The sequence below is a fragment of the Panthera onca genome, chromosome E2 (genome assembly GCF_046562875.1).
Source record: "Panthera onca isolate mPanOnc1 chromosome E2, mPanOnc1 haplotype 2, whole genome shotgun sequence".
Taxonomy (NCBI): domain Eukaryota; kingdom Metazoa; phylum Chordata; class Mammalia; order Carnivora; family Felidae; genus Panthera; species Panthera onca.
This window is the reverse complement of record NC_138353.1, coordinates 33,997,993-34,011,344: the sequence shown is the minus strand read 5'-3', so window position 1 is coordinate 34,011,344 and position 13,352 is coordinate 33,997,993. Positions and strand designations below refer to the sequence as shown.

The window sequence follows — 13,352 nt, the reverse complement described above, 5'->3', positions numbered from 1 at the left end:
CCTAGGTTGTCCATTTCTTCCCAGGGTCAGCTCACGACATTCAGTTTATCCGGATTTCCTTTCTTAACCCTTTAAAATTGTTGTTGCTGCTGAAAGTTGAGCTAACTTTTCTTATAACTCTTTACATTTCCTCTTCCAATCCTGTTTTGTATATATCTATTACGGAGGCTAAGATACCTGGTTCTAAGTTTTTAGATTTCAGCCCTCATTTACAAGTGCTCATTGTGAGCAAACCCACTGAGAAGCCCAGAGAGCGCGAAGACGAGTTAAGACCAGATACTGCTCTTTGGGATTTTAACATCCTCCCACAAACAAAGATCAAAAGGGGTATCGAGATATCCATCCTTTAAACTTTGCATCTGCCTGTGAGGCCCTAATAACTAAAACCTTCAAAGGTGCTCAAACTGAGAATTCTAGGCTGCAGAGTCGATACCAAGGAAACAGCTACCGCTGGAGTCACCGTGCCTTTCTTTTCGAAGAGAAACTGGTACAGTGAGCAGTGACATAAGATACACAGCATGCACCTCCCTTATCAGCCAATTAGATAACAACCCACTGCAAAAGCTGGCAAGGTAGAGTGAAGGGCCTAGACTAAGCCACACCTGGAGGTGACAATTGGGGTCCATCACTCAGACTCTGGACCCTCAGGAGCTCTGGTGGCTAAAGCTCTGTCAAAAATAAGAGCAGGGCAGGAGAGAGGATGTGCTGAGTTACAGGGAGCTGGCCTGGAAGACTGGCCCGGGCACTGCTCACCCACAGTCAGCACACATGCCTGGGCCAGGTCAGGGCCAGCCCGCCGCCCAGCTCCTCTTTCTGTTTCCTTTCTAAAATTTATTTAAGTAGACTCTGTGCCCAGCGTGGAGCCCAACGCAGGGCCTAACCGACTGAGCCACCCAGGTGCCCCATCTCTTTCTGCTTCCAAACTCGGTTGGGAGGCCTTCTTGGGGACATCATACTTGCTGCTCTTGCTGATGTTTAGACACTGTTCTACAGGATCCAGGGTGCCTTCTAGTTCAACTTGGCTACATGGGAGGGAGGTGCTGCCTTCTCAATGGTTAGAGGGTTAAGTAGCTAGTAAATGAGGAGGCCCTAAAAATAAAGCTAAAAGGGATTTCCCAAGAGGATCATAAGTAGTATTAGGCCTTTTACATTTTGTAAAACTGTATTAAAATATAGTACTGAGTAAACAAGATAAAAACAGAGGCCTTCCATCAAACAGCTTCTTCTATTTCAGGTACTTTCTGGAAGACAGCCATGAACTGTCTGGCAAACTCGAATTTCTCAGCCCACTTTGTATATAATAAACCTTAAAGAACAGCTATGGAACTGGTAACATTGTGTGGGGTACAAGGGTAGACAGCCCAAGACGGGCTGCAAAGACACACGGATTATTCTGAGCCGAAAACAATCAAGGTCCAAAAGACTCAGGAAGAAACTTTGACCTCCCTGCAACTGCCTAAAAAGAATTTAAATAGAGGACCTGTTACCAGGAAGAGAGTTATTAATAAGAGATTCCTCTTTACCTAAGAAACATATCTGCACAACGGGGCAACCTTTGTTTTCCGAACATCCCCTCTGCTTCCTGCTAAGGGCTTTCCTTCCCTTTTTACCCCCAGACCCCTACCCCCTTCCTTAACTGAGGACGACATGCATACCTCATTTTGCCTGTCTTTGGAATTTCATGTCTGTGTGGATTCCCCATGTGCACGTAACTACATTTGATTCTCTCCTGTTAATCTGTATCATATATATTTAATTCTTAGTCCAGTTAGAAGAACCCTGGACAGAGGAAAATTTCTTCCTCTCTGATAACCATAAAAACAAGAATAGGATGATTGCCTAATGTAATACAAAAAAGAAGAAATGAGCAAACCCTCTTACCTGTGTCCACATGGCTTCAACTGTGTGTCTGCTACTTCGTCACAACACAGGGAGCAGCAGTTTTCCCGGATGCTGACTTGCTTCAACAGAGCAAGACGCCGGTGCCTGAGTAGAAAGTGTAGTTTACAACTTATTTGGTCAACAAATCAATGGGCCTATGAGCAGTGATGCATATGAAATGCTGTGAAAATGCTCTGTCCGTGTGAAGTATGCTACGCACTCCTTAAGCTTTGTTCAGGAAGGTTTGCACACACGCATCTCATTTCAACCTGACAGTGATTTTCTACAGTAGAGAATGACACAGATGTGATCAATCCCATTTTATAGGCAAAGAAACAGTTCACGGAAGTGATCTGCATAAGGTCAACACATGGGAAACAGATTCAGGAATCAAATGCCAACCTTTTGGTTCTCAGACTAGTACTCTTTGTTTTACCAGCAAATTTTCACCTTTGAGTCACAGAGCTCTGAGAGTCTGAAGAAAAGCAGCGGAGTCTTTCCCACGAAAAATGCACACACACAAGTTTCTATACAGTCTCAGGTGCTTATGATAGGCCAGCACAGACTCTTCTGGAAGTCCACACACCTCAGGTTAGAATCCTTGCATGACACTTCCACTCAGTTTGAAATGGAAAAGTGGACAGGCAGAACTGCTTTGCTAAAAGTGCAGCCCTGACAGCCAGGGGGCAAGAGAAACATGAAACATTCATTCTATTCACTTCAGGCCTTACCAAGTGACAGACACTGGCCTGAGCCTGGAGACTCAGCAGTGAAGAGAGGACTAAAAACATATATGCCTGCCTTCAGAGAGCTTACACTCCAGTGAAGGGAGACAGAAAGAAACCAGGTAAAAAAGTAAAATATATACAATTTTAAGCGCTGATGAGCAGTATGAAGAAAAATAAAGCAGGGAGAAGAGTAAAGGCAGTGTGTATAGAAGCAGGGAGGTACAATTTTAAATATGACAGCCAAGGAAGATCTCACTAAGGTGACATTTAAGATATGAAGGGAGCGAGGGATTGAGTCTTGTGGATATCTGGAGAGACACCATTTGTGATATTATGATTTATAATAAATACATATTTGGTCTTCGTCTGGGTTCCTGGCACAGAGGTCCTAAAACCCTGGGAATTCTCTAAGAGATGAGAGCAATAGATGTCTTTTGTTATGTTAATTAGACAGCTTTGACAAGCCCCCAGGTAACCTAAGTTTGGGGCTGGCTGCCAGGGGAACCAGCATTGTAATCAGTGAGCTGGAACTTTCATTCCTCCCCTCACCTCCCAGTGGGGCAGAGGGGCTGGAGACTGAATGTACTCACTAATGACCAATGTTCTCATCAACTATGCCTCTGTAATGAAGCCACCAGAGAAACCCCTAAGGGGACCGTTTGAAAATCTTCAAGGTTGGTGAACATGTGGAGGTTTGGGGAGATGGTACACTCACAGGTCATGGAGGCTGCTTCCCACATGCCTGTCCTCTGCACTGCTTCCACCTGTCCCTGGATTAAATCCTTTTATAATAAACTGGTAGTCAGTCTAGGAAAGAAACTACTTTCTTAAGTTCTGTGAGCCACTCTAGCAGGTTAATCAAACCTGATGAGGGGGATCATGGGAACCTTCAATTTACAGCCAGTCAGCCAGAAGCAAATATAGAAACCTGAACTTGCGACTGGCATTTAAAGTCGGGGTAGAGGGCAGCCTTGTAGGAATGAGGCCTTAACTTGTGGGACCTGACACTGACTGTCTCCAGTCAGGCAGTGTCAGAATTGAGTTAATTGCTTGGTGGTGTTGGAAAACACACACTGGCCCATTCTAGCAGCAAGAACAGCAAGTGCAAAGGCCCTGAGGCTATAATAGATCTGGTATGTTTCAGGAGCAGCAAGGAGGCCAGGGTGGCTGAATAAGGAGCATGAACAAGTGGGAGAGGGTAAGTAGGAGGTAAAGTCAGAGAAGTAATAAAGGAAGGAAGGGGACAAATCATGTAGAACCTGGGAGGTCACTGTAAGGATTTAAGCTTTTATCTTAAGTGAAACGAGAAGCTACTAGAGTCTTGTGAGCAGAGAAGGGCATGATCTGATTTAAGTTGTAACAAAATCATTCTGGAGGCTGTGTTGAATAGACTGAAGGGGGTCTAGGTAGGAACAGGGAGACTAGCTAAAGGGAAAAAAAAAAAAAGGCAGCTTGGACGATGGTAGCAGGAGTGAGGGTGACAAGCTGTAGTTGCATGTGGGATATATTCCGAAGGCACAGCCCACAGTATTTTCTGAGTAGGATGTAGGAATGGTGGAAAGTAAGGTGTCAAAGAACCTCTAGGATTATGGCCAGGGAACCTGGAATGACAACGGAGCTCAGACAAAGGAAGACAGTAGTTCCCCTCTAACCCTGTCTGTGACTAGGTTCACCATATAGTCTGTTTTTCTTTTGTGTGTATTTGAAGTTTCCAAATAATAAAAAGGTTAAGAAGGAGAAAAAAAAAAAAGTGAATAAATGAATGAGAATTAGAGACAGAGAGTATATACAGAGAGTATATAGAGCAATTTACAAAATCCCAGAAAGCAACAGGGCCATGATCTCCTACCATGAAGCCAGAAAGGAATATATTCCAGTGAATAAACAAACACAAGCCGAATATAAGCTTTTGGAACACAGGCTGAAAATATTAACAGCATAGGAAATGGTCTCAGGCACATTCACACCTAATGCCACAATGAGGTGCAACTGAGATGTTAAAGAGGGGAAAGACAGTGGCAGGTTTCTGTGCCGTGGAGGACGCCACTCAATGAGCCTCCAGCAACTCCCGTGTTGGTGTCACTGTCAGAGACAGTGCAACGTAAGATGCCCTAACCTGGAACTCTGCTCTTACTCAAGGCAGGCTGCATCTGGGTGCTGACCTGACAGGGTACTGAGTACTTGGAAGCTGCCCGTAAAAGGAGACTTTTGAACAGCTGGCACCTATTGCCATCTGACTTTCACAAAGCTTAATTCTGCAGGGGGTGGTCCTCTAAATGCTGTTGCTGTTTTAACTAAGGCCAGCCTCCAGGGGAACTCCTGGAGCCTGCCCTAACTTTTCAGGGTATACGTCACAAGGCAGGCTTAGTGATGGGCCGCCTCCAGTGAGACAGGCTAAATTAAAAAGGAATGAGGTATGAACAGACAAGAGAGGTATTACTTCAGACTTTCACTAAATTCAAGAGGAATTTAAAGTTCATAATCTCTGTCAGGCACCAACACAAGTTGAAGGGAAGTTCTAGGAATGAACCTCAGGTCCCTGAGCTGGTATGTAAGGGGCCCTTCTGTTCTTGTGATATTACGGAGGTTCTGCCATAGCAGGCAATGCTGCTGGGTCACTCTGTGACCTTTTCTGGTTCGTTTGCAAATTGTTGAGCCGCTCTTCAGGCTTGAGACACTACGTCCAAGGTGAAGCATGGCCCAGAAGGGCTGTTTATAGACCTGCTTTTTGAGCCAAAACAGGAGCTAGGATTATAACAGTATGTTACATATACCTTCCGGGGCATGACAGCCCAACACTGACCGCACCATGGCCAGTGTGATCTCTGTCATTGATATAATACATGTGGCAAGAATCCCCTTCCCCACAGGGATCTAGAAAACTGCCGTTAAAAAATGATAAGCTTTGGTTCATATTGTGAAACAAGCTTCAAGTTCAGATCATTACCAGGAAGCAGCTTGAGTCTTTCTCAGCTTAAGGAACAGACCACGTTCATCTCATAAGAAAGAAAAGCAGATACTCTTCCAAGGAGATAACTAATGTCTATCACACTTTTCGGCAAAGAAAGGCTGTGGAATTTTATGCAAGATGGCGTTCACTGTCCTAATGGCTGTAGAACAGTGCTGGTAGTGCAACAGTATGTTTCTGGAGCGCCTGGTTGGCTCAGTCGGTTGAGCGTCCAACTTTGGCTCAGGTCATAATCTCATGCCTCATGGGTTCGAGCCCTGCATCAGGCTCTGTGCTGACAGCTCAGAGCCTGGAGCCTGCTTCAGATTCTGTGTCTCCCTCTCTTTCTGCCCGTCCCCTGCTTCATGCTCTCTGTCTCTCAAAAATAAAGAAATGTTTAAAAAAAAAAAGAGAGAGAGAGAGAAGTATGTTTCAACAAACTCCAAAGTTAAAAGCATATCTGCTAAAAAATGTACTTGATTTCCTAATGTTTAAGATTTTTCATTGACATTCAGGTAAAGTTAGTTTGCAGTTTGTGTGTTTGTGCATGTGTTATATTGCCTGGTTTTTATACCGATATTATTTAGCTCATAAAAATTATTTGGAAGTGCTCTTTCCTTCTGGTTCTGAAACATTTTAAATAGTGATATTTAAATAGTTATCTTTTATTTAAAAATGTGGTGAAGGGTGCCTGAGTGGCTCAGTCAGTTAAGTGTCCGCCTCTGCTCAGGTCACGATCTCGAAGTTCACGAGTTTGAGCCCTGTGCCGGGTTCTGTGCCGACAGCTCAGAACCTGGAGCCTGCTTTGGATTCTGTGTCTCCTTTTCTCTCTGCCCCTCCCCTACTCGTACTCTGTCTCCATCTCCAAAAATAAATACATTAAAAAAAAAATGTGGTGGAAATCTCCTGTGAAATCACCCAGGTCTGGTGTGTTTTGGGGGACATATCTCTTATTTCATTTCAATTAATTTTGTAATAATAACTGGTTAGTTTATATCTCTTCCGGGATTTGTTTGAGTAATTTATATTTCCTAGGAGGTCATCCATTTTATTCAGGTCTTCAAAATTATTTGTAAAAAGTCTTTCAGGAACTGTTTCAGCTTCTTATGAGATGCACGTGAAAGTCTACAGTTAGTCTAAGCAGATTCCTTACCTTGGCAAAATGATTTTCTCTTCAGCTGTGAGGAAGGCGTAGTCATTAAAAGTGCTAAATTTCATAGATGGTGGATATTTGAATGGTTTCGCTCCAAAATTGAACTCACATTGTTGATATGACATGAAACTAGCTGCAGCAAAAAATCCAGATCTACAAGTGAAAAGGAGTACAGAGGTCAACAGAATTCATGAAAACAAAGTAAAGCTCATACATGGAAGTGGTTTTTAGACATTATCCCCTAGTAGAAAGGAAGGGTAATGGATTCTGTTTACTAACCTAGACAGGACTGTGACCCTGACAATGTCCTAACCTCATCTTCTTATATTAAGCTTCAGGATGGTTATAGATATGATCAAATGGGTCCTTAATTACTCTAAATAAAATGATTTCTCATCACAACTGACTACATAAATGGACAAAGTCTTTTTCTGGAGAAAAGTGAATTCCATGCATCTACTCAAATTTTTGACTGAGGAAAGCTACTTACACAGTAGATGAAAAGACTTGCTTCTCAGGAGGCAGCTGGTTGCCATTTAAAAAGAAGATCATTTGCTTTTCATTCAAGTCTAACAGAAATCCTACTGTGTCTCCTACAGGAGAAAGTGAAACATGCTAAGGGTTAGGGTGTATACTACTACCAGGATTCTGCTCAGTGTCTCAAGGGTTTTAGTCATTGTATCAAGTCAAGTCTGCATCTGTAGCTATGTATCAACACATTCACCAGTCTTGCTTCTTCTGCAACTGGTCTAATATTTTAGACTACGATTAAGAAGAAAATGCTGCTGGGGCACTTGGGTGGCAAAAAAGAGCACGGATTCTCTCCCTCTCTGTCTGCCCCCTGGCACACATACTCTCTCTCTCTCTCTCTCTCTCTCTCTCAAAATGAATAAATTTCACACACAAAAAAATCATGTTATTTAATAACCTGGAAATCTGTTCAAGGCATAGGAGTGAGACAATAACAAAAAACACATACACCAAGTTTTAAGTGTTTAAAAAAAAAAAAATCTCTGGATGGAGGAATTATAAGGGATTTTCATTTTACTCCTTTCCCCTATTTCCCAAATTTTTATGCTAAACATATTACTTCAGTAATCTTTTTTAAAATTATTAGAAAACAAAAATGAGACAGTCTTTGCTGACAGTGCCTCTTTTTTTTTTTTCTTAAGTATTTATTTATTTATTTTGAGAGAGAGCATGAGCAGGGGAGGGGCAGAGACCAAGAGGGAGAGACAGAGAGACAGAATCCCAAGTAGGCTCCATGCTGTTAGCATGGATCCCAGCACGGGGCTCGACCTCACGAACCGTGAGATCATGACCTGAGCCGAAATCAAAAGTCAGACACTTAACCGACTGAGCCACCCAGGTGCCCTCAACTCATCCTTAAAAGCTGCTCTAGTGGGGCCCAGAATGTGGCCACTGAATAGTGCCTATTCCATAGCCACCTGGCCTCTAAAAATATCCTCATTTTACTGGCATTACAATATCAGTGTCCTCAATATCTCCCTGAATGCTTTGATTCAAAGCATGTATCTAGAGGGGCGGCTGGCTGGCTCAGTTGGTGGAGCGAGTGACTCCTGATGTTGGGGTTGTGAGTTCAAGCCCCAGTTGTGTATAGAGATTACTTAAAAATAAAATCTCAACAAAGAAAAAAAAAAAAAAAAAGCATATACCCAGAGAGAAAACTAGAATTCATATTAATCTTATCATTTTCCCCACTCAATTAAGAATTCTATAGTCTGAAATGCTTTTGCAAAAGGAAGGGCTCTACCAGAGGTGAACTTATCAGAACGCTGTTTACATCTATGAGGGGGAATACAAAGGCTCATATCCCTTTTCATGTTACATCTTCTTCCATTAAAACATTTTAAGGCCCAACATAATAGATGCCTTCATCATAACCAGATGTCTGGACCCAGTCGATAAATTCATGACAGAGAGGAACGGGTACCTTCTTTCCAGCACGGGTGTAGATGAGGCTTACTCCTGGCATTGTACCAAATCAGCTGCCGGCAGCCGTCGTAGGCACAGGAGTATTCATCGTCCCCAATGCCATAGCCTTCCTGGAGGGAGATAGGGCCCAGAAGATTAGCAAGGCTCTGCCTGCTGCGTTCTGAGAAAAGACGGTGTGTCTTTTGTAACCATAGACCTGGTGGCTGGAATTCTAAGCTTTCCGGATGAAGGGAGCCTATGGTTCTTAGAAGATACCAAAATGCTGACCCGGAAGCCTGGCTCTCCATGACTGGATAATGACCTCACCAACAAATTTGTTAGTTCTTTTAATTCTCATGAGCCACCATAAGGCTGATGGCATCCTGCTCCACTTTAAGAGGAGATAAAGGCTCAGAGAGGTCAACCACATCACCCAAAGACAAATCATTACTAAGAAAGCCATGTTTGGACCTTGGACTCTTCTGATCCTAAGAATGGTGTGCTTTCTACTTCACTGTGGCTGGGAAAACAACTTTCTTGCATGTAGTAGACTTCAAAACAACCACATACACGGAGATTTCAAAACTGGACACAAGAAAAAGGTTATAGTGGGCAGTCAGCTAATAGCTATTCGGAGGTGGGCTCAACTTGAGCATCATACAAGTCCTCGGCAGCTTCTTTTATTTCTTATTGCCTTTTAATTATTTCACAATTATTTTATTGTTAAAAGGGCGGATGGGATCTTAAATTATTTTAAGTGCTTATGAAAAAATAGAACAAACAGAAGAAGCATGCAGATCAGACAACTGCTATCTTTAAAGGTTCATGGTGAAAGATTCTTAGTGGGCCAAATCCAAGTAAGATTTCAGGTCCTTGGTGATGTTCTGCTTGTTCTCTGGAATAAACAATGCAGTGAGGAGATCAGAGAAAAGGCTCGAACATATTCCTTGACTACTTCGGACTACAATATACTGAATTCTCATGAGTGTTCTCCAAAGTGAGGCTTCTGAACCAGCTGTTCTGAATGCACTATTCAGATTATTCAAGACTTAAATGAACTTTCATCTACCTGTCTTTAGGCAGAGAAGAAATTCATCAGTTGACTAGAAAGAATACCTCGCTATCCCTCCTTTCCAAGCCTGAACAAGGAAAAATGGTTTTTTATTTTATGCGTGTTGGTCATAGGCAAAAGGCAAGCAATTCACTTTCTAATGTACTACCAAGTCCTCTGTGGAACAACGTGAAGACATTCCTAGAAGATTTCTAGCCAGAAGAGTTGGTTAAGATCAGACTTTTACCATGCAATGTCTTCCATGCCAGGATGAATTTCACTGGAGAGTGGCACTGTGGGACAAAGGTGGAACTGTAATAATTTCAACCAGAGCTCAACGTCTACAGGCTAAGAAGTAGGTACTTCTACCAAGCAGAGATACACTTGGAAAAATCCCTTTGAGTTGACATCTCTGAGAGTGAGCTAGATGCCCTACACCCTCTGTCAACCTGAAAACATTCCCAGCAGGATTGTGGTTTCCAGCTGAGACAGATAAATGGGAGAACAGGGTAGCTAGCTTAGTACTTGGAGTAATAATTTTGATATGCTTGTTTATGGTCATGTATATTTTAGTAACGGAAACATTACTGAAAACAAAAAGTTTAATCCATAGCTTGCCATTCAGGAAATATTTTGAATTCTTTCCCCTTTTTTTTTTCTGCTGTCCAGCATCCCAACCCCTTCCTGTTTTAGGGAATTTAATGAAGATACAATGTCCTGCCTCCCGCTCAGGAGTTGGAGGGGTAGGATTTAACCTAGGCTTGGCCAGCTGGATCCGTCCAGCAGACACCTAGCGTGGTAGGAGTGACCCACACGGAGGAATGGTTAGGACTGGTTTGTGGCAGAAATGTTGGCATCTTAGCGCCTAAAACACTGGCTGTTGTACTTCCTGTCTCTTGGCTCTCTGATGTTGCCTTGGTGCCTGTCTAGTTCCCAAACTCCTCAACAGCCTGGGAGTTCCCAATAGGCTTCCGAGTTATTCCCCTTTTCTGTTTCAGAAAGCAGACTCATTTTCTCCAAGGGACGAGGCTACTCCAGGGGAAGGAGCATGGGTTATCTTGACCAGGGTCTCGATTCTTCTCTAGCACTTGGAGGCCAGGTGACTTCGGGTAAGTTTCTAAATTTATTTGTCTGAACCTCACTCTCATCTTTAAATGAGAGAATAATACCTTCCCAAACTCTCAAAAAGATTAGAGATAGTACGCGAAAGTATGGTAGATGTTCATGAAAAGGCAAAAGTTATTTCAGATAACTCAAAATGCACCCTTAAAAACTTGTTTCACCCAAACCTCCATAAAAATACACAAGACCAACTATTCTGTAGGTGACCTGAACAAGAACCGTCCTTAAGCTTCTCATGTGAATGAGAGCCCAACACTTTTATCATCCTTTCAAAACTGAAGCCCAAGCAGTAAGAGTTAAAAGAAGAGGCACTGTGGATTGACTTCAAGTCATTAGAGACTGTGTGTATCCTAGGGATGACTTATTGCATAAAACCACACCCCGTCTGTACAGGCAAAAAAAAAAAAAAAAAAAAAAAAAAAAATCAGAATTACCAGAACATCCATTTGAAGCAAAGTTGTAAGTATGGCAACATGATTAAAATCCTACGTTTGGGAAAAGAGGTATCAGATTTCATTGACTTCTAATAGAGAATCAACAAGTACTTAGATCAGGAAAAAAATGTTTTTTGATTAAAAAACATTTTTTTTAATTTATTTATTTTGAGAGGAGAGAGAGCACACACACTGGGGAGGGGCAAAGAGATGGGGAGAGACAGAGAATCCCAAGCAGGTTCTGCACTGTCAGCACAGAACTCGACGCAGGACTCGAATTCATGAACCATAAGATCATAACCTGAGCTGAAGAAACCAAAGAGGTGGATGCTTAACAGACTGAGCCACCCCGGCACCCCTGGTTTTGATTTTTAAAGGAAGAAATTAAAAGTCTGTCAAGCAATTTAGAGGATAGGAAAACAGCATTTTAAGGATCTTAATTTGAGGAGCCAAAGTTTCTGCAATGATATGGCAGAAATTAGTGGCAGCCTCACTGGTAAATAATAAAAAATTTTAATATTAAAAAAAATTTACAATATCAAGAATTAGATATACTACACATAGACTCATGGGCGGCGGGGGCGGGGGGGTACGGTGGTGGTGCTGCCGCCAAATGACGAGAAACAAATGTTGTCCTAGAGCTTCCTCCCTAGAGATTTCCATCTTTCTTCTAGTTCTGGAACAACTTTTTTTACACCCAAATGAGGAACCTAGCTAATTCTCTGAGATTCTTTCCGTTTTCAAATGCAAAGAAGATGACTCTTATAGAACAGGAAGGAGCCTGAATTCTAGTCCAATATTCTTTAGGTCCTCCCAGTCTCCATTTGTCATATGTGAAATGGACGTGGTGGCAGTACAGGCTGCTGTGGGAGTCAGAGGAAGGGCTCCAAAATGACAACGCTCTGGAAACAAACCTTTTTGCCCCCTAAGGTCTAAAAAATTGTCTTCGGGACCTCCTTTGGGTCAGATTGTCAGGATAATTGATGCTACCTGCTTTAAATCAGTGCCCAAGGTGGGAAGTAAGAGACTAACCAGCACTGTTCTCCAGACCCGTGTACTTCTGACCACATGGTGCCACAATAAAGCCTCACGCATCCAGGTGTTAATTAAGGTGCTGTCAGTGAGGAGGCCCTTCATCAGAGAAAGGTCCCGACAAAAGCAACAGCAGACTGGGGTCTAGTTTTCTATCCTGGACAAGAATCTGACCTCTCCACTGACTCTCTTCCTCCAGTTGTCTCTCCAGCAAGGAGTTTAGTAAAAGGCCATGCACAATTCTAAGATGCTACACAGCCTTGCTGAAACGGTCCTTCCGAAACTATACCTATAGCAGGCAAGCAGAGTTTGGTTTTGTTGGTTCACTTCTAACACCCAACCTAGCACCTTACAGATGGGAGACTACTGTTTAAATTAGCAAAATAATCCAAAGTGTTTTCCCAGTTCAAAGGGTAAAAATCATACATCCACACAAAAGATTCCAGATCAAAACTGGATTGATTCCAAACAGCTTAAAATTGGAAAAACACAAGAAAGTCGATCAGGCTGGGCATCAGAAGGGCATAAATTGGCAAGAAATTAATATCTATAGGAAAGAGAGGAAGCCCTGCCCTCACACTCGAGCAGCGGTAGCTGAATCCTGCTTCTTCTAGTGGAATTCATCTTCCCTCTTACCTGCCAGCTTTCTACAACAAAAGATAAATACTAAATATTGAAAACAAATGTGCCTACCAATCACAAGATAAAAGTCAAGTTAAAGAAGTCAAGCCAATATTTAGTATTTTATGAAAGGAAGAGAATTCCTACAAGTTTCTTAAAGCTTAAATGCAAGGTAAAAGTCATGCTGGGTCCCAATACGAAAACCAAGCCAGCAATGTGGCTGGGGGAGGAGACACCCTACAGAGACAAAGGACACAGCCAACCTGTAGGCAAAAACGAATGTGAACTTGAAACTCGAGGGGGAAAAAAGCTGACGGGCGGTTTCACTTGTGTTTCGCTTTTTCTGAATCCATTCGGCACCCCCTGTGTGAGGGATCTGGCAGCACGTGGTGCACCCCGAGGCACGATGACGCTGCAAGCCTACCTGAAAAAGCCGTGTCCTCCACCC

General features: G+C 42.7%; 1 protein-coding gene across 3 annotated transcripts in view; it reads right to left on the bottom strand.

The window, feature by feature from the left end:
* RSPRY1 (ring finger and SPRY domain containing 1) overlaps positions 1 to 13,352 on the bottom strand; it is a 44,458-nt gene that overhangs the window by 2,796 nt on the left and 28,310 nt on the right. For all 3 annotated transcript variants that reach the window (XM_078438799.2, XM_078438800.2, XM_078438802.2), the window contains exons 11-14: positions 8,664 to 8,775; positions 7,200 to 7,302; positions 6,710 to 6,862; positions 1,882 to 1,986 (exon numbers count right to left, since the gene is read on the bottom strand). In XM_078438799.2, coding sequence (XP_078294925.1) covers positions 1,882 to 1,986; positions 6,710 to 6,862; positions 7,200 to 7,302; positions 8,664 to 8,775 — 473 coding nt within the window. The remainder of the gene's footprint in view (positions 1 to 1,881; positions 1,987 to 6,709; positions 6,863 to 7,199; positions 7,303 to 8,663; positions 8,776 to 13,352) is intronic.